General features: G+C 37.6%; 1 protein-coding gene across 1 annotated transcript in view; it reads right to left on the bottom strand.

Moving 5' to 3' along the window:
- Window positions 1-10337, bottom strand: part of Ptgfr (prostaglandin F receptor) — a 36191-nt gene extending 25854 nt beyond the window's left edge. Inside the window, exons 1-2 of the mRNA XM_027935257.2 lie at window positions 10274-10337; window positions 8001-8870 (exon numbers count right to left, since the gene is read on the bottom strand). Coding sequence (XP_027791058.1) covers window positions 8001-8798 — 798 coding nt within the window. The 5' untranslated portion in view covers window positions 8799-8870; window positions 10274-10337. The remainder of the gene's footprint in view (window positions 1-8000; window positions 8871-10273) is intronic.
- Window positions 10338-20003: the final 9666 nt, after the last annotated feature.

Below are 20003 nucleotides of genomic sequence, written 5' to 3'. Positions count from 1 at the left end.
TGCTAATTTTGGTTTGATTCTAATCACTTGAAAATTAAGACCTTATAAGTTATAGAATTACAATTATAAATCACTTAAATGTTTTAATAGAACAAGATTCAAAAGATTAGCAGCCCACATCTTTACTTCTGATGAGATAATGAAATCAGGAGTAATGATCTGAAACTTCAAGTGGAAGTGTCCAAGAAAGTTGTCTGAAACTATGAGCTTCTTCCCTTTCTTCCTAACTACAACCAGCCCTTCTTAATGGAGGAGAAAATAGAAAACAAATGAACTAAAAGCAAATGATTATTTTTAATCAAGATGGTAGGCAGCAATAATAGAATTGGATTGAGTGTTTTTAGATTTTGTTGTGCATTTACTACGTGCCAATCATTTTGTAAAGAGATTTTAGGGAGATCAAACCACTTAATACGATAGTACCCTGAGTAAGTACTATCATTAGACTCAGTTCACAGATGTCCAAAATTAGCTTAAAGTAATCCCAGGGTCACAGCTAAGATGCAATAAAGCTGAGATTCAAGTTCTCAGCCTGTACTCAGCTAACATTATTCTCAAGGTAAGGCTTGATTTGAGACAGTGCACAAAAAGCTAAAATAATTGCTTTTATATAAACCAATTGTCTCTGTCTCCTTCACCATCCCACCACAACCACACTCTGGTTCAGCATTCCACAGTCTGAATTTTATTTGGGGATTCAAGAGCTGAGGAGTGAGGAAAACCACATCCCTGTCTGCATAAACCACAACTGTATCCATTCCTCTGTGGCATTAACACCCTTACACCCAGGACCGGGAGACAGAATGACAAGTTTACACAAACTTTGAAAGGTATATTTACAAAGACCAAAGACAAATTTCTCCTATTGGATGAAGTTCTCCCTCAATACACATAAATATCATTGATGTATCAGGTCAAATTGATTGGTGTGGCTATAAGAACCTTTCCCAACATATATAAATTGAATAAATTTTATATACTTCCTATAAGTATCAGTCTGAACAAATATTATTAAGACTGGCAACCCTCAGAGATTTGGAAAGCATCCACATCTTAAATTGTTTTTTTTTAAATGTGCTGGGTCTTACTATAAAGCCCCATACACATTACTCTAGAAGATTTTATACCCATGAGGGTATAAACCGAATCCACATGTTTCTGATTTGCTTACTCTTAAATCATTCAACTAATGTTTTGTAAGTGCCATCTCCATCTTCATGACATCTTTGGGCATTTTTATTAGTCTTTCTCCTTAAAAACAGGAAGTCATGTTTTGCCAAGAATAAATGACCTTAAAATAACAAAGCATTTCAGACCACCATGCTCATTTTAAGCAACAGATTTTCATGTCATTTCTCAACCTGGCCGCATCTTTTTCCAATTGATTGACCTTCAATGGGTCAATTTTACACCACATATTTCCATGGAGGAAGATGATATTCTCTTCAAATGAGTTCAATTTCAATATACATAGCTCAATGTATTTATCTAATCAAACCTCAAGCCTATGTGTTATGTACCTTATACCTAGATAAGGCATGGACAAATGAACTTCTGAATCATTGTCCTAAGGTGGACTCTTCAGGAAATAGACCGAGACAGAGCTCAGCATGCAGGAATCTTTCTGGAGAGTGGGAGACAGTGAGGGTAGTAGAATTGAACAGAAGCAGAGGTGCCCAGCAGGTGCAAGAAACCCTCCAAGCTCTGAAGCCTCAGCAAGCTCTGAAGATGAATAGCTCTTTAGAAATGTTCCAAATGAGGTGAGGGGCACCTCGTATCTTCACAGTCACCTGTCACCATTCACACACAGAATGACCACAGAGACAGGGATAAAACCTTGAGCAAGGCAGCCACCATTAGCTGAAGGAAATTTTTCCAACACTCCCCTAAAAGGGGAATCTGGGTGGGGTACCACAAGATCCGCTAAAAAGATCTCCCACATTTTTCTGGGAATTAATCATTAGTGAACATCAAACCTACCTCATCTTCTAGTCTGCATAACATTAGGAATGGAGTTATATATATCATTCAATCAGCTGCTAAAGACATGACGTTAGCAAGGCCATTTTTCAGACCAATTTCAACACTGAGTGCAGAGATTTCATTTTATAACAATGAACATGCAACATCTGGAAGTCTTTATTCAAAATAATTTACTCCTCTTGTCCCATGACATGACTCCCTCAAAGATGAAACACCAATAAAAAATAAATATATCATGAAAAAAAATTGTGTGGCTGTAGAGAAAAAGTCAGTGCTAAAGACAATGGGGCAAAATTAATCTAAATTTCTATTGCCTAATATTTTCCTTTGCATTCAATTCTTGGTTTATTAGTTTACTCATTCAACAAACACTGATTAATGACTCACTATCTTTAGAAACTAAAACACAACATAGAACCTTGTCACCAAGTACACTGAGACCAAGAGAGAAAATGACACATCAACAAATTGTAGTAATGTCATAAAAGTAAAATACCAAAACTAATTCACTAGTTTGTGAAATTTCTCTAGATGCTCATAAAAGTCCTAAATTCTAGCTCCAGATTTAAACTTTATAGTGCAGGAGATTCTCCTGGACGGACTCTACCTCCTGGCAACACCCTTAGGGAACCCCCAAACAGAGACTTTCCCAAGCCTGGTCACAAATTAGAAGCATTAAAAATATTCCTGGGGCCTAATAATCAAATCCCGATCTCAGCCATGAAGTGAATTCAAAGTAGAAACAAGTGTAGTCGCCGAACAAAACCTCCTTCCCATGAAATCCATTTAGCAAATATTTATGGATACCATGTATGTGCGTGGCATTGCTCTAGGAACTAGAGATGTAGCAATCAACAAGGTCTCCTCCTTCAGGGAGCTTGTGTGCCAGGGAAAAAGTCAAACCCCCAGATGAACCAAGAGATCCATACTTTGTGATCAGATACTGACAAGTGCTATGAGGGAAATAAAGCAAAGGTAAGGGAGAGAGGAGAAGAGAAAGATTCCTTTCTAAAATAGCCTAAGTAGAGGAGGAAATATCTGAGTTACCAGAAAAGAGAAAGAGAGAAGCCACAGGAATGCCGGGAAGAAAAGGTTTCAAGCAAGAAACCACCAAGACTGGGGTGGGGGGACTCCCACATCTCCCAGAACCACTCCTCTGCTAGCTACTATCATTGTCTTCATGCCCCTTACTCCATGCCCACCCCAAAGTGAGAATAAACCAACACGATCCCATTTATAAAAGAGTCCACTTTGTTTTAATTAGGGTACAATACATTAGAAACCCTCTTAAGTGGTATAAATCAGATCCAATATTGATTAGCTAAATAATTTTTTAACTTGGAAAATAATTTAGCAATTGTGCATAGAAACATATAAAATGTACACTTTTATGTATATGCATAAGTACATACAATATGTGTACATACTAGTTATATGTATACTAGTTATATATATACATATACATGTTTATACACATACATATTTATACATTTTGCATCTTTTCTTTTCACTTAAAACATAGGGATGGACATCCATTCACCACCCTTTTGGTGTTAAGTGCACAAACACACACACAGATTCCCATTATGTTATTTTTAAATATAATGATAAGAGTCATCTTTCAAAGAGAACAATCTTCATTTAACAGGCAAATGTCCTACAATGTCACATTGCTCCCATCATTTGCCATTAGGGCTCTAAGAACAGGTCATTATGATGCCAGTACATTAATTTCAGTCAAAGTTCAATTAACAATTCAGTTCTTTGATCTGTTTTTGATAATCACCCTCACAACCAAATGATGGTTAACTACACTGACTAGAAAATATTAGCATAAAGTAACCACCTTCCAAAAATCAAAGTCAAAATCTACATGTGCAAGAGAACATTTGGGTAAAGTAAACTACAAAAGAAATCATTTTGCTCTTTATAGACTTTATAGTTTTCCCCTATTCAAAATGATCCTGTATCCCTTAAGAGATGATAAAACAAACAACTGGCCTTCTACTAAAAGATAGCTGAAGTTTAACAGTTCACAGGTCTACAGTTGCTGATTTAGGAAACATTAAAAATTATCATTGGTTTCAGTATTTGCTTAACTCCTACCAACAAAACTCAGAATCCATATTCTGGTCAATCATTTCCAATCTCTTGACATTAATACAACTTAAGTTACGTCAATCAGTCAACAAGTATTTAAGGCTCTGCTAAATTGTTGAAATACACATAGCAATAATAATAAATCGCTTTTAGTGTTATGTGTTCTAGAAACATAGTATTTAAAAGAACCATTACATGTATAAAGACAGAAACAAAGAATATTAAGAAAATGTTCCTTGAAGATGCTGGTAAATATTCCCCCATAAAACAGAACATCAAAAGAATGTCTTTAAAATGCCGTTGTGGCTCAGTGGTAGAGCACTTGCCTAGCACATGTGAGGTACTGGGTTCCATTCTCAGCACCACATAAAAACAAATAAATAAAATAAAGGTATTGTGTCCATCTACAGCTAAAAGAAATACTTTAAAAAAAAACTTCTTTAAGATCATTTACCAAGAAAAAATAATTTGCCTGTGAACCACACAAGATAATTTTAAAATTGCTTTTGACTCTCAAAAAGTTTGAAGTTAATTTGTTTCTACCTGGCACTGTAAGTTAAACGGCTATTGTAGTTTCTTGCATTTTTCAATTAGGACTGTAATTAAGTGAATTTATATGTGTTAAGCATGTTTACAATTATGAAACCCAGACATTGTAAATTTTTAAAAGTCAATAATAAGTTATGTTTTAAGAAAATGCAATGTTTATACAACATTTCTAAACCTCAATTCCTTTAGGGGGAAGAAAATCACATTTTCCCCATTGGGGAAAAAAAACAGTACATTGTTTCTAATTTCCTGAGTTTAGGGTTTTAATTCATATTTTGAGTATATTTTCAAGTGGAAATAATTTCATCTTCATGAAATTTTCTGAAATGTTTGTAGAGAGTTTATAGGACAGTGGAACTATTCTGTATGGTACTACAATGGTGGACAGATGTCATTAGACATTTGTCAAAACCCACAGAATGTACAACACAGAGAACTTTAAGATAAACAACAGACTTTAGGTAATAATAATGTATCAGCATTAGCTTATCAGTTTGTATTAAGTGTGCCCCACCAATGCACAATGTTAACAATAAGGGTCACTGCATGCAGAGAGGGGGGTTATAGGTTAACAGTGCACCCACTCATTTTTCTACAAACCAAAACTACTCAAAAATATTAAAGCCTATTATAAAAAGAATTCAAATAAACATCACAATCATTTTATCCTTGTATTGGTTGTATAAAATTCAATCTGTAAAACTAATATTCAATATAAGTCTAAGCAATTTTAGAAATTATGCCACCGTTTATTAACTTTTGATACACTATATCCTGTCAAGCACAGACACAAATATCTGCACCTTTCTCACTTCCTCCTCTTAGTATATGTAACTTTATTTCAGAGTGAGGCTTGAATATGACAGTGAACACAGCTAAAATAATGCATTCAGATGTTCATTCAAGTCACAAATCCAATCACTCAAACTGATCAAACATAGAGAAAAGACACATGCTGCAAAGTAGCTCATTGGCTGGAAAGTTGTCACCTATTAGAGTAATCTATGGGAATCTAAAAGCTTGGTTTTTACACGTGCTTTAAAAAGTAAGAAGCATTTAAAACACAAACTGGGCATGATGGGTGGCTCCATCATTAACACCTGTGCAAATCCCCCTAGACATTTGAGGAAAAAGAAAAATGCTTCAACTGAGGTATCAGTGTTTGGGTAATCTGGCGTTTTCAAGCCTGAGTCTCTCCCAAGAGTCACATTTACACCTGCCTGATGACCTTTACTGAATCCTTAAGGCACTTGTGTTCAGATCACCAAACTTACAAATTTCTTATTCAGAAATTACCATGAAGACCTGTCTTCATGAAAGGAGCAAAGAATGCAAAGGATCCTTGAGACAATTCAAAATACCAATTCATTAAGGAGTACCTGTGGTATACCTATTACACATCTACCACAGAAATAATTTCACACTTAAAAGCATTTTATAAGTATTGACAATGGTGTCATAGATGTATCAATAACTCAGTCAAACAGACAGCAGAGCTCAGAAAATGTTTCATGAAAATGAAATTGTTTCCATTAGAAAATACACCCAAAATATAAATTAAATCATAATGTCTATTCCAACAATGAAGGAAACCAAAATATCAGGAAAGGAAATTAGAGAAAAGAATAAATTCAACATATTCAAGGCAAGAGAATAAAATTTTACTTTCTTAAGTCGATCACTCCTATTTCTCAAAGTCAAAAGCCAGAACTAAACAGAATTTTTAAGATGCTCAGAACAAATAATACAAAACAAATGGTAACTCCCATTATCCAGACTGTCTCATTTACTGCACCACCTCATTGCTTTAAGGTTTCCTCCAAAGTTATGACTGTTTTGAAAGTTTCTGTAATATTTTTAAACACTTCCTTTCTGTCTTCATATTCTCTTCACAACCCAAAAATCAATTTTAATTCACTCAGACTCCCTTATTATTTTTAAAAGATACTTTATTTCAAGATTTAAATTAGAAAATGAAGAAGAATCATTCCCCTCATGAAATTCTGTTAGTCAAGCAGCATAAATTAAGATCCCCAAAAAGGACCATTGACGTGGTTCCAAATGTTGTTAAAACTGATCTTTGTTATTCAGTTCAAACAACTATGCTATAAACATAGATCAATCAAACAACTGTACCATAAGCATAAATTGCTAATCCCTAACTTCAGTCTCACCTCTCCTTTTGCCTCACTTACACCTTTTTCTAACCTGTATTATTAACTCTGGATGCCAGTCCACTTCTTAATTTTTGCAGAGAAAGTAATGAAAACAATCTTTGCTGTCACTTGCTCCCTACAGAAGGATTTTTTTTTTCTTTCATGGCATGCTGTCACTCTTTCCATAATAAAGTCAAATGTTGGAAGGAGTTAAATTTATATTATTTTTCATAAATGTTGTTTTGGTTTTCTTTTTCTTCTATCTAGAATGTCACATGAATGATTTGTGTTTGTTTCTAATCCCTAACATTAGCCTTCATTTCCAAATTAAAATACCAAGCTATCGTTCATATATATATATATATATATATATATATATATATATACACACACACACAGAGATATAAATTTATATCTGCTGGCTATTTTAAAGAAAGAAAGAAAATTTAAAAAAAGGGAAGAGTCTCTGGTTCTCCTGTCAATCATACTTTTCCCAGGATATCACCATTGTTTCCAGGATTAATGCACTAATGATTTCTACACTTCAATCATCCACAGGGTTCACCCGAATAATTAACCATCTGAAATCGCCATATTTTACAAATTGAGACCTAGTCATTACATGTGTAAAAGAATTCAGTAGCTGCTAGGCTTTGTGTGCAAATTAAAAGCCTGGATTACTTTCTGTCAAAACTTACTGGATTCTGATCCAATGTTGTATTATAGTTGGTCAATTTTTAGAAAGTAATCATATTTTAGTATATTAAAAATACATTACTTATGGGGGATGGGGTTGTGGTTCAGTGGTAGAGTGCTCACCTAGCATGCATGAGGCACTGAGTTTGATTCTCAGCACCACATAAATGTAAAATAAAGATATTGTGTCCACCTAAAACTAAAAAATAAGTATTAAAAAATTCATTACTTCTGTAAAACTACTTTACTTCTACTGTACTGCATTTAAACAGGTAACACCATGGTTAGAATTGTTTAGTAACACATTTCTTTGAAATCAAAGCCTATGAAAATAGAACCAAGTATGTAAATGCATAGCTTAATTCTAAGCCAGAGCTTGAGTGATGAAATCAGTTTTGAGTACAAGGAAATGCTGGCATTTAAAAGGCTGAAGTTCCAGACTAGCAACTTTAATAAAGACAACAAACTTTATATCAAACAAGGAAAACACAAACTTTCAAAACTTGAGGGTCTTACCAGAAATGGACTCCAGCAAATACAGGAGACACACATTATAGCCAGGAGCTGGATGACCATTTCAAAATGATGAGACCTGCCTTGTCTGTGCTGTTGACTTTTAAATTTAACTCTTAAAAGTGTAATTCCTGTAATGGCATTGCACAAGAAGGAAACACCAAGGGCCAAGAGCCCCAGAAAAGAAAAAAGTAGAAGATAAAATCTATCTTCCCAGTCTTCGATGTGTTCAGTATTGTAGAAACACCAAGTCCTTGATGCTTGAATTTTATAGTCTCGATGCCCAAGAATAGGCAGCAAAGCTATAAAAACAGCGAACAAGCACACGCCACTCAACATCATTTTCACATGTTTGGATGTAATTTTTGTAGAATGAAATATTGGTTTGGTGACTCCGATACACCTCTCAATCGCCATCACACTGCCTAGAAAAAGTGGGCACAAACCAGAGAATACCATGGAGATACCAAAAACACTGCAAAGAACATTTGATTGATCAAAGCGGATCCAGTCTTTATCAGATGCATATACAAATACTGCTATAGTTCCATTGATGAGATGACCAAAGAAGTCTGTGATTACCAGGCCACTAGCCAAAAGCAGAAATGATGCCTTGGACTTCTGTCTAAACCTCTGATATGCCTTCATGAGAATGGCAATGGCAAGGCTGTTTGACAAGATTCCCACTGTCATGAAGATTATTGAAAAAAACACTGAAAGCCGGTTTTCTGTCTGGCAGGTTGTATTTGAAAGGAGCCCAGCTGCAGGAGACACTGGTTGTTTTGAATTGTTCATGGACATTGTTGTGGAGATAACAGCTGGCTCCTCAAGTCATCTCTCTCTCAAAACTGTGCAGGTTTGCAGTCCAGACATCTGTAGCATAAGAGAGAGAGATTATAAATACCAAATTGCTGATCATGTGACCCTTAAAACCAAAGTATCCCAGCACCCTGTGGTGGGATTGGATTTGTCTGGCCTATCATAAGCAAGATTGCATCATACTGAAAGTAGCATCCATCTGTTTCTTTTTTCTTTTCAAGATAATAAAAAAAAAAAAAACGCCAAAATTGAGAGCTCTTGGTTAAATATCCTCCTGGTGCTTCACTAATACCTTAAAATTTTAAAGGTGTGCAAAATACTAACAAGAGTAGATTTAAAGCCAATAATTTTTTTAAAGCATAACAATCTATTTAAATAAATCATTTTTAAATTCCTGCTCCTTTCTCTGAAGGACTTTGTCCCCAAACTGCAGGTTATCACCTAGGTGAACCACCTTGTTTGTCAGGCAGACATATCAATCTTCTCTAAAGTTTGGGAGGGAGACCAACAAGCTCATGTTAAATGGAGCGCTTCTCAATGTTTCTAAAACCTAAAGCACATAACACCAAACTACACACGCATTGACTCTTGGAAGTCTGAGCGGTGAATCTCTGGGAAGGTTTTTCTGATCTAGTTACCACCTGTGCAGAAATCCTGGTTCCTGATGATGAAAGGGAAGGTCCGTGTTTGCTCTGGGCATAGCTGCCTAACTGCTGTTAAGTTACAGCTTCAGAGGAGCAACATCCAATGCGAATTATTTCTTTGTTGCTCTTTCCCCAAGGGGTTGAGTCCTGAGTCACAGCCACTAGATACACACTACCACAACCACCCTGCCTGGAGTTGATTCCATCGGCGTTTCCCAAGTTGCTTTCCGGGAGGCTGGGAATTAGGAGGCCAGCCTTTCCTGGGACCGAAAGTGGAGACGGCTGGGCTACCCAGAGGGCGGCTGCCTCCTCTAGATCTTACTCACAGTTCTACTTTCGCCGGTCACTAACCCCGCAGCCCCTAGGCTTTTGCTTGCAACATCTTCTCTAAACCTACCAAGTTGCTGAAACTTTCTGCAGTTGCTCAAACGCCAGAAGATTGTTTTCCCTTCTACCCTGGGGGGCGCCAAAAGCTTACCAAACTTCTGAGCCAGCCCGGGTAAGGATAAGAACTGTCGCCCGCAAGGAACCACAGGAAGAGAAGGGGATCTTCCCCGTTCCCTATTTCCCGCCTCTGAGACCCCTTCTACCTAGTCCCCATCCGCCCAGCTCACAATCGAACCGGTCAGTCTGAATACCCTTCTTTCTTAGTCTCCGCAGTTTGGGGAATCTGGTCCAAACTTGTTGCCAAGAGCAGCCTAAGGCGCCTTCCAGCGCAGCCGCCTGCATCTATCTCCTGCATCTCAGGGAGAGGGTGGGTTAAACCCAGGCGTATTGAACATCCAGAGGCAGATGCGTGGGAAAGATGGTTACCTCGGTATTCTGGGCGGCCAGCAGGGCTATCGCGGGAGCCCCAGAGCGCTTAGCTCGGTGCGCCATGGTGAGTTCAGCCTCTCACAGCCACCGCCGCCGCAGGTTCCAAGAGCACAGCGCGGCGCTCCTGCTCCAGCACCCACTTGAGTCCCGCCGCTCGTACCCTCTGCGCGGTGGATCCTCTCGCCGGAGATTTGCTGGCTGCGCTCAGCCCCTCTGATCCCGAGCACCTAGCGACGCTGGAAGCCAGGGCAGGATGGAAGGCGCGGGTGACCTCCGCCCCTTCTTCTCTCTCTTCTCCGCCCCCTTTTCCACCGAAGAGGGACAGGGAGAGACTAGGGCAGCGCGCTCAGATGCTAAGGCCACCCCATCTGCAGCAGAGCTGCCCTCTCAGCCGCTGGACTAGCTACCGAAAGTTTTATTTTAAACTCATTTTCAAAATAAAGGGGCCATTTCTGAGGATTCAAGAGAAGAATCTGAGAGCTGAGGGAAGTCTAGATAGAGTCTGTCGGGCTGTCAGATGCAGCTTGCAGACGAACTCCTTTCAAATCCAGCCCGAAAAGGTTAAAGAGAGTGGTTAGAAAGAGACTGCGTGTTTGCGGGAGAATATTGCATTAGATCTCCCCGGGGCAGTGAAAAACAGGTATTCCAGTCACGTGTTGTAAATGAAGGCACAGCCCTAGAGTGTACCCCAGTCAGAGTACTGGACGTTTTTCCTGCTGTCTAAGGAATGAGAAGGGAAATGGGTGAGTGACCTTCAGTGATTATTAAAACCCACTGGTGAGAGAATTCCTAGTGATACGTATACCCCCCAAAAAAGATGTACATCTAACAAATTTTGTGGAGGTCAGTTTATAATAAATATTCATATTTCATTAACAATGATTATTTCTTTTGATTATATCACATTGTCTATATATCTATTAACTGTCTCATTTTTTTTTCCAGCTTAAAGCTTAGGTGAATCTATGAGACTTTTGTTCTTTTTACTTTAGTAAAATGTCGCCACCACCTAAGTGAAAAACCGGTGCCACATGGGAATAAATGCCATTGCTCTCTATTCTGGAATCAGAAGGAGCCTCTGAATTCCTGGAAATTGGAAAGGATCATAAAATGCAAAAGTGAGGTCAAATAAGTTAGCCATTAACTGTAGGAAAAAATGGCTGCAGTTTTCCCCTGTGGTAGATATTGAGATTTTTAAAATTGATATAATCATAACTTGTAAAATAAACTGTTACTTAGACATGGCCAAAGAAGTGAATGTTTTGGTTAATTAAATATTCTGGTTAGTAGAGAAATATTATACCCAGATGGCCAGCACCCAAAGAACAACTGGGTAATGTGCCACACTGAAAATGTGAGCGACACAGAACACAGCTCTTTCCTTTAATAACATTTCATCACATTTCATTGCAATTATGGTTTTGCTTATGTCTCTCCCACTGAAATGAATTCCTACAGGGGTCTCATTCATCTCTCTATCCTCACCTAGGATAAGGTGTGATCACTCAACAAATGTTGTTTAAATTAATAAATCCTACCAGTAATCATTTCTGGGATTGTAGTCCTGCATCTTGAAACTCTCAAGCTTTCACTGGAGCACCCAACAACAGCTGCTCTAGGTACTGCATTAAAAAAGAAAAAAAAAAACAATCTTATTAACTCAATGACAAATTAACATTAAGCCAGGTGCAGTGGTGCACACCTATAATCGCAGTGGCTCAGGAGGCTGAGGCAGGAAGATCATGAGTTCAAAGCCAACCTCAGCATAGCAAGGCAATAAGCAACTCAGGGAGACCTTGACTCTAAATAAAATAGAAAATAGGGAAGGGAAAATAGGCTCAGTGGTTGAGTGCCCCTGAGTTCAATCCTTATTACAAAAAAATCATAACATGAATTATATATTTAAAAGAATATTACTTTCTTTTTCAAAGTACTGCATAAATCACATTATATTTTAAAATCTACTTTGCATATGTTATTGGAATTCCTATTTTAGAATCCACTCTCTAATCAAGACATATTTCATCTGAGTATTAACAAAAGATCCTAAGCACCTACGTGTCTTCTCCTTAAGACAGAAGGCATTACTATTAGTAGAGCAAGTTCCTAATCTGTAAGGAAGAATAAACAATTAACTACCTTCAAAGAAATACAGAGAGAGAGAGAGAGAGAGAGAGAGAGAGAGAGAGAGGTGTGTGTGTGTGTGTGTGTGTGTGTGTGTGTGTGTCTGTCTGTCTGGGCTTAAGCAACCCAAACCTGAGCCTCTAGTCATTGTCGCCAAAGATGGGACCTTGAGATCTGGTGAATCATCATCACATGAGGACAAATAACAAACTAAAAATCTATGGGAGGAGAGGCTCCTGAAAAGCAGTATAGTTTTATTACTATTTCTGAGAAGTGGCTCTCTAATAAAACTAATCATTTCTGTATCCATTCAACAAGTTCACTGAGAACTTAATTTTGTGCCTGAACTATTTCCTAGGTAGCAGAGATATTTCTGTGTGAACAGATACCACAGCCCCTGCTCTGGCTTCTAGGCTAAGAGAACATATTTACTTTTATGGCGTGCATGCTTAAAACTTGATGTAATTTTAGGTATCCAGGATTACCTTTGCACTAAATGGAGGCAAAGCTGATGCCAGCCTTTGTACAAGGCGATAATTTATGACAGGTGTGTGCTTGGTAATCGTGGTTCATGGTTAAATGTAGGACACTTTGCTCAGAAGTTGTGCATGCTATAAGTGAGAGAATAGAGATTCTGTGACATTGAAGTTGAAATAAAACTCCATAAAAATCAAGGGGAGTGCTGGAAATTGGTTTTTGTAGTTTTAATAAAACTGTCTAGAAAAGCTTTATTGGAATTTGCCATCAAGATTAGTAGTGGAAACATGCCCAGTTTAGTAGTAATGAAAATAACAACTTTTGTCTTTTTATTTTTGTTTGTAACTATTTGGTACATAAAAATTTGTATGTGTAACACATTTGCAATTAGTTAATTATAAAAAATAAAATGAACCTATGAACCTAAATCTCAATTAAGTAAGAGCTATATTGTTTCCTAGATCTGCTGTAAAAAAAAGTACCACAAACTGAGTAGCTGAAACAAAAGAAACTTATTGTCTTACAAATTTGGAAGCTAGAAGTCCAAAAACAAGATGTCAGCAAGGTTGGTTTCTTCTGAAAGCCATGGGGGAGAATCTGCTTTAGGCCATTTGCTTATTTCTGGTGATTAACTGGCAACCTGGGTCTTCCTTGTTTCTAGATGCATCACCCCAATTTCAACCTTCATTTTCACGTGCTATTCTCTCTGTAGAACCATTTTCATATGTCCATGATCTTTGTAAAGATCTCAGTCCGTTTGGATTAGGAGCCCATCCTACACCAATATTGCCTGATTTTAACTAATTACATCTGCAATGATCCCATTTACACAGAAGGCAACATTCTGAGATACAGGGGGTTAGAACTTCAACATATCTTTTTTGAAGAAGACAGTTTAACCTATAACAAAGACTGTGATAGAATATTGATAATGTTATATCTATCCGTATGATTCTCCCTCTTTTCCATTTCTCTGTGTCCCTCCCCTAGCTAACCACTGTCCCAAATTTTTGTCATCATTCTCTTGTGGTTTTATGTAGTTTAATCACATAAAGAGATGAGCAAATGTATTATTTAATTTTCCTTGTTTTGTAACATAACCTTCTGCAACTTGCTTTTTCAGGCAAGATTTTTTTAAAGTTATGCATATTGATATATGCAGTAACAAATTATCCTTATATAAAGTTATGTAACACCTCAACATTTGGATATTCAAATTTTTGAAATATTATCTTTCCTAGCCATTGGGTTTATTTTCTCCAATTTTATGAAATATCCTACTATGAATATTCTTGCACACATCACCTTGAATAAGACTTTCTCTTGGATATGTACCTAACGTGAAATTACTGAGTCATGAGGCATGAGAATGTCTATTTGAGTTCGCCTTCATTCACGTTCATGAAAAGCTTTGCTTTTGTCTAGTTTTTAATTTTAACCAGATGGTTGCAAAATAACATCCCATTGTGGACTTAAACTACATTTCCCTTTGTATTCATGTTTCTTCTCCTATGAGATGTCTGTTCATCTCTTTTGTCTAATTTTTTATTGGGTTTTATTATTACTGATTATTCTTTGTTCTATATACTAACCTTCTAAAAGTTACATGTTTTGCAAATGTCTTTGTCTAAATCAGTTTGCCTTTTTGTTTTCTTTTTGCTTCTTTTTAACAAGTCTTAATTTTAATGCAACCAATTCAGATATTTTAAATAACATCTCTTGTATTTTAGCCTTTTTAGTGCTGCATTTTGAAAATGCTTCCATACCCTAAAGTATAAAGATGTTCTACTACATATTTTCTAAATATTTTATCATTTTTTCCATTTACATTTAATCTTTAAACCTTCAAAAATGTTTTTTAATATGCTATGAGGTTTTTTCCTCCATATGGATAACTAATTTTTGTGGTGCTATTATAAAATAATCCCTCTATTATGGTTTTAATTTTGTCCTCAAACATGTATATGTCAAACTGCTAATACCCAGTACTTCGGTAGCAAAGACAGAATCCTTAGAGGTAATCAAGTTAAAATGAGGTTGTTATGTGGGTCCTAATCCAAAATTGGTATCCTTACAAAAAGAAGATATTTGGAGGCAGATTATGCAAAAAGGGAAAACAAAAAGTGAACAAGAATGTGGCCATCTAGAAACCAAGAGAGGTCTGGAACACATCCTTCTCTCATAGTCCACAGAAGGAACTAAACTGCCAACCCCTTAATTTCAGACTTCTAGAATCTGGACTGTAAGACTATAAATTTCTGTTGTTGAATCCACCCTTCTGGGACACTTTATTATTACAGCTCTGGCAAACTTACATACCCTGCCTTCCCCACTAATCTAGAACACATAACTTTCATGTATGAAATTCCCATATGTACATGGAAAATCACCATTTGTTGACTGTATACCCAACAATAAAACTACACTATATGCTTTAAATATTTAATCCTCTATAAAATTGTATGAAGTCCAAGTGGACATCATCCCTTACTTAAATTGTAGCAACAACCCCTCCCCGCAAAAGTGTCCAATCTACTTGACTCCAATTTGATGTTCTTATGCAGTCCAATCATTCTTTACTTTAGCAGGCACTAAATTAGATTGAACCCATTCATACTCAAGCTCTTCCACTTATAACCAGTTCTGTAACCTTAGAAAATTATACCAAGCCTCTTTATGCCTTGATTTCCTGATTTTATCAATACAAAAATAGTAATAATAATAATGATGATAATATCCACTACATAAACTAGTTATGAGAATTCATTGAATTAAATAGTTTGAAGATTATTCAGAGCTCCATATGTGGCAGATAATATCGTATATTTTTAAAATGCAAGTGTGATTACATTGGCCCTCAAATTACTGCTCTGAAATGGCTTCCTGTTTCTCATTATTTCCCCCAGGTAGATTCTTAGGAGCTTCAGTTCATAATACATATAGATGCAGATATAGATATTTAACATTAGTTAAATTTGGTGGATGCTGGTAAACAAATTTTTAAACCCAATTTACTGTAGGAAATTAGCAGATACTAATGTACATTATGAATCTTCTGGAAAGGAGAAGAAGTTCATTGGGTCTCCCTGAACTGTAGACCCTAGGAAAATATCATTTGGGAAGCTCTATTGCCATCCTTAGGATAAACTCTGATCCATTTAATGCGGCCTCAGGGTCCTTCCTAATCTGTCCCAGCTACTTCCTTCCAAGGTTTAACCTTCATCCCTTACCCTTAGACTCAGTCTTAGCCGACATCCTCAGCTCCTGAAATATGCATGTCTTCATACACATGGTGCCCTCTGTCTTCAGCAATCTTCCTACAACCCAGCAGGCATCCACTGACTCCTGTTTAGTCTACAGGGCTCAGCACCCACAGGTTAGCACCCACAAGTACCCTGTGCTGAACTACATGTCTGCTGTTATCATTGTATTTCCAGCACTTTCACATACTATGGTAGATGTTCAACAATTAATGAATAAATAAAGGAAGTACATGTATTACCAATGTGGAACCCCAAGCACAAAGAAGTAACTCAGCTAGGTAGAATGGCAAGCACATGTAACAAAGCCAAGTCTGTCTGACCACAAAACCCCCACTCTTACCAAGTCTTCACACTGCCTCTGGGTTTAATAAAACATGAAGTACTGTCCTTTAGGTACAAGGTTGTTGCTGCTAACTCTACCACCAGAAGGACAGATGTCCATATTGTTTTGCTTTCAGTGCAGAAGGTTTTGCAATAACCCATCAACATTGTTTCACAATATTCCAGACCAGCAATGGCACTTTTTTTGTTAACTCTTCTTTCTTCTGGAAGAAAGAAAAGAAAGGTTGGGAGGAAGCTCAATAGAAAGAACATACTTAGTGTTCTCCTATTCTGTGCCCAACACTGTGACAGGCTCTTTTAATGTGCACATGAATGGCACCATGTAATGTTTACGCTCATTATAGAGAAAAGAAATGAGAAAATTGAAGCTCAGAAAGCATATTTGATTTGCCCAAGATCACACAGCTATGGGGAAAGAGTGATAGGGCATAAACTGTGACGTTCTCGGCTCTTTCTGATTCATTCTGGGGACAAGAGGACAGTGCTGACCCTCTTCAACCTCTTACCAATTCCTATCTCCCCTTCTTCACCCCTTCCATAGCCCTAGATACCCTATTTCCATTCTACAAATTGATTTAACTCATAAGGGGAACAAGGTGTTATGCAAAAGATATTGAAGATGCAGAGATGATTAAGTCCCACTTTTTGCCAGTTGTCATTAACCCTTTCCACTTCTTACTTCTTTTTTATTTTACCTTCATCCTTGACCATACTTCTATTTGCTCCTTTAGAATTTTATCTCACTTCAATATTTGGCAGAGATACCTAGATCCAACTAAGACACAAATCACAAATTGAATCGACCCAGTTAGCTTTTTTTTTTTTTAATGGCCTTCAGGAGGTGAGACATAGGAGAGTGTTTGGCAAAGGTGAAAGTAACAAGAGTTTGTTATATGGAAAGGAGTGGATCAGATGTAGCATCACAGAAATGCCTGCAGGCACAGATACCCCAAAAGCAGTGTGCCAAAAATGAAAGAGTGCTAAGGAACAGACTGTGTCTTTTACTCTTTGTGTTCATGTTTACATATTAAAAGATATAAAGTTTACATCTATTAAACACTGAATATGTGTCAAGTACCATGATAAACACTTGCATGTATCATTCAATTAGCTCTCACAAGAACTTGATGAGAAAAGTAAAAACCATAATCCTAATTTTGCACACGGGGCAACTGAGACACAGAAAATTCAATGGGCTAAGTCATAGAATCATGGAGAAGGAACTCAGTCCTAGGTCTGCTCAGTTCCCGAGCCTCTGACCTTAAACCTTGACCCATGCTGGCCCATGTCACTGAAGATAAGAAGCAGCCAAGACTCCCCTGCACATTCTATCTGGACACAGAGGGTTGTTCAAGTACAAGCAGCTGTCAGGGCATGCCCTTTTGTGGCTGAGTGATTATCAGGGGTCATCTTGACTCCCTGGCTGCATGCAATCAAGACTTGACTGCAATTTTCTCGTGAATTTCACTTTAGTAAAACTTCAAGATGCCAGCATCTAAATATAAAGCAAATCTGAAACTAGCATGAAAAATGACAAGCCCATCCCTGAAAAAGCACAGAAAATCACCCCTTTAAAAACCATTAAAAAATTGTCTTGGACTCAATTCAAGTAAAGAAAATTTGAAGAGGAAAATAATGATAGGGTTACTGTTCCTCTAGCACAGCAAGGAGAACAAAAACTGATTTCTCTGAAAGATGGATCCATCACAGCCATGGGAGCAATGAAATCAAAAGAGCTGAACTTGACAGTAGAATTGGCTTCTTGGATGTTCACCCACTGGATCTGCAGATCAGAAAGACTCCACATGTAGGGTAAGTGCTCTTCAGCCACCATCTTGACATTCTTAATAATTTCATCTCTGAATTTGTGTTTCATAAGTAAAGTCCAATGGTGCCTTAGAATAAACCAGGGGCTTGCAACCTCCATCTCATGTATAGCATTGCCTCCCTAGAGCAGGTCCTCAGCCACCCATTCCCCATTCCAAACACCACTCCTCAGGTTCCCCATTCCTACCCCACCTGGAGATTGCTTCCAACCTTCACCAGGAAAGGAGCTTGCCCTCAGGCTTGGATAATGTTGGGCTCAGGCACAGACACTGTAGCATCTCAAGCATGGCAAGTTGCCATTCCCACTCTAGATGAGACATGGAGTTTTGGGGAAAAGCTCTCATCCTCCTTCACATGAATACTGATACAGAGTTTTAAAGATATTTAGGGGGATCTACCCATCTACCATGGGTTAGGGTATTGGATGCATGGAACTGGGAAATATCTAGTTGACCCATCCCCTGCCTACATCCAGCTCCATGCCTGGGTACAGCACATAGGTCCCCTGGATGTTGAGGAGAGAAACTAAGCAACTATCAGGCCCAACAAAACACAATGCACCCCAAATCACTGAGCAGGATCCTTGGCTGTCTGGAGGATCTGCACTGGCCCCAGGAGTATTCTAGACCCAAATGCTCCCTCAGCCAGCTCTATGCCTAGAGGGGGTCCTCTATTCTTCCTTTTCACCCTCCTGATTCTGTCCTGAGAATGGTCTCTTCTGATTAGTTAGAGGAACCCTCAGAGGACAAGCCACAGAATGCAAATTGCATAATTTTGGTGATTCTGCAACCAAATGAAATGTTCTATTTGCATTTACATTGGCATTGCACAACATAAAGATGAATAATAAAAGCCATGATAATAATTTAACACTTTAATTTCATTTACTTAGAACTTAAGTAAAGAGCAAATTTAAAAAAAAAAATCACCATAACTAGTCAAGAGAGAGACCATAAAAGAAAGGAAACAGTTTTATACTTTAGTACCCTTGACAGCACTTTATCCTGTTTTGTTTGGGATTTTTTTTTTTTTTGCATTTGTCTTTCATCTTTTATACACTGAATGCAGCAAGTGGGTCCTAGACATCTACATATCCCTTATTATTGTGCGTGGACTATCACATATGATCAATAATCAAGAGGTTGTATCCTCTATATATTTGGTCTCCCATTAATTAGCACAATTCTTTTGTTGGTGCTCATTAATGTGTGTTAAATAACTATTTACCATTGTGCTTTTTCCTTATGTCAGTGATTGTATCTCTCTAAACAATATGAAGTGGAGCATAAAAATTATATACTGTGTTAGTCATCTTTCCATCACTGTGAAAATATACCTGAGATAAACAACTTATAAGGAGGAAAAGTTTATTTTGGCTCATGGTTTCAGAGTCCATGAATTTGTGAAGTCCAATGGGGCCTTCATAAGTGAAGTCCAATGGGGCCTTAGAATGAACCAGGGTCAGTTGGTTCTGTTGTTTTAGGGCCTGTGATAAGGCAGAACAACATGGTTGGAGTATATGTGCTTTGATTTATGTCTGAAATGTCCCCAAAAGGCTGATGTATTAAAGGCTGGGTAACTAGCCCGTGGTGCTATTGGAAGGTGGTGGTACCATTAGTAGGGGTAGAGCCTAGTGGAAGGAAGTTAGATCTCCGGGAATGTACCCTCAAGGGGAATACAAAAGACAGTTCCTT

The sequence above is a fragment of the Marmota flaviventris genome, chromosome 10, assembly GCF_047511675.1.
Source record: "Marmota flaviventris isolate mMarFla1 chromosome 10, mMarFla1.hap1, whole genome shotgun sequence".
Taxonomy (NCBI): domain Eukaryota; kingdom Metazoa; phylum Chordata; class Mammalia; order Rodentia; family Sciuridae; genus Marmota; species Marmota flaviventris.
The sequence above is the reverse complement of the archived record's forward strand: the minus strand, read 5'-3'. Positions and strand labels throughout refer to the sequence as shown.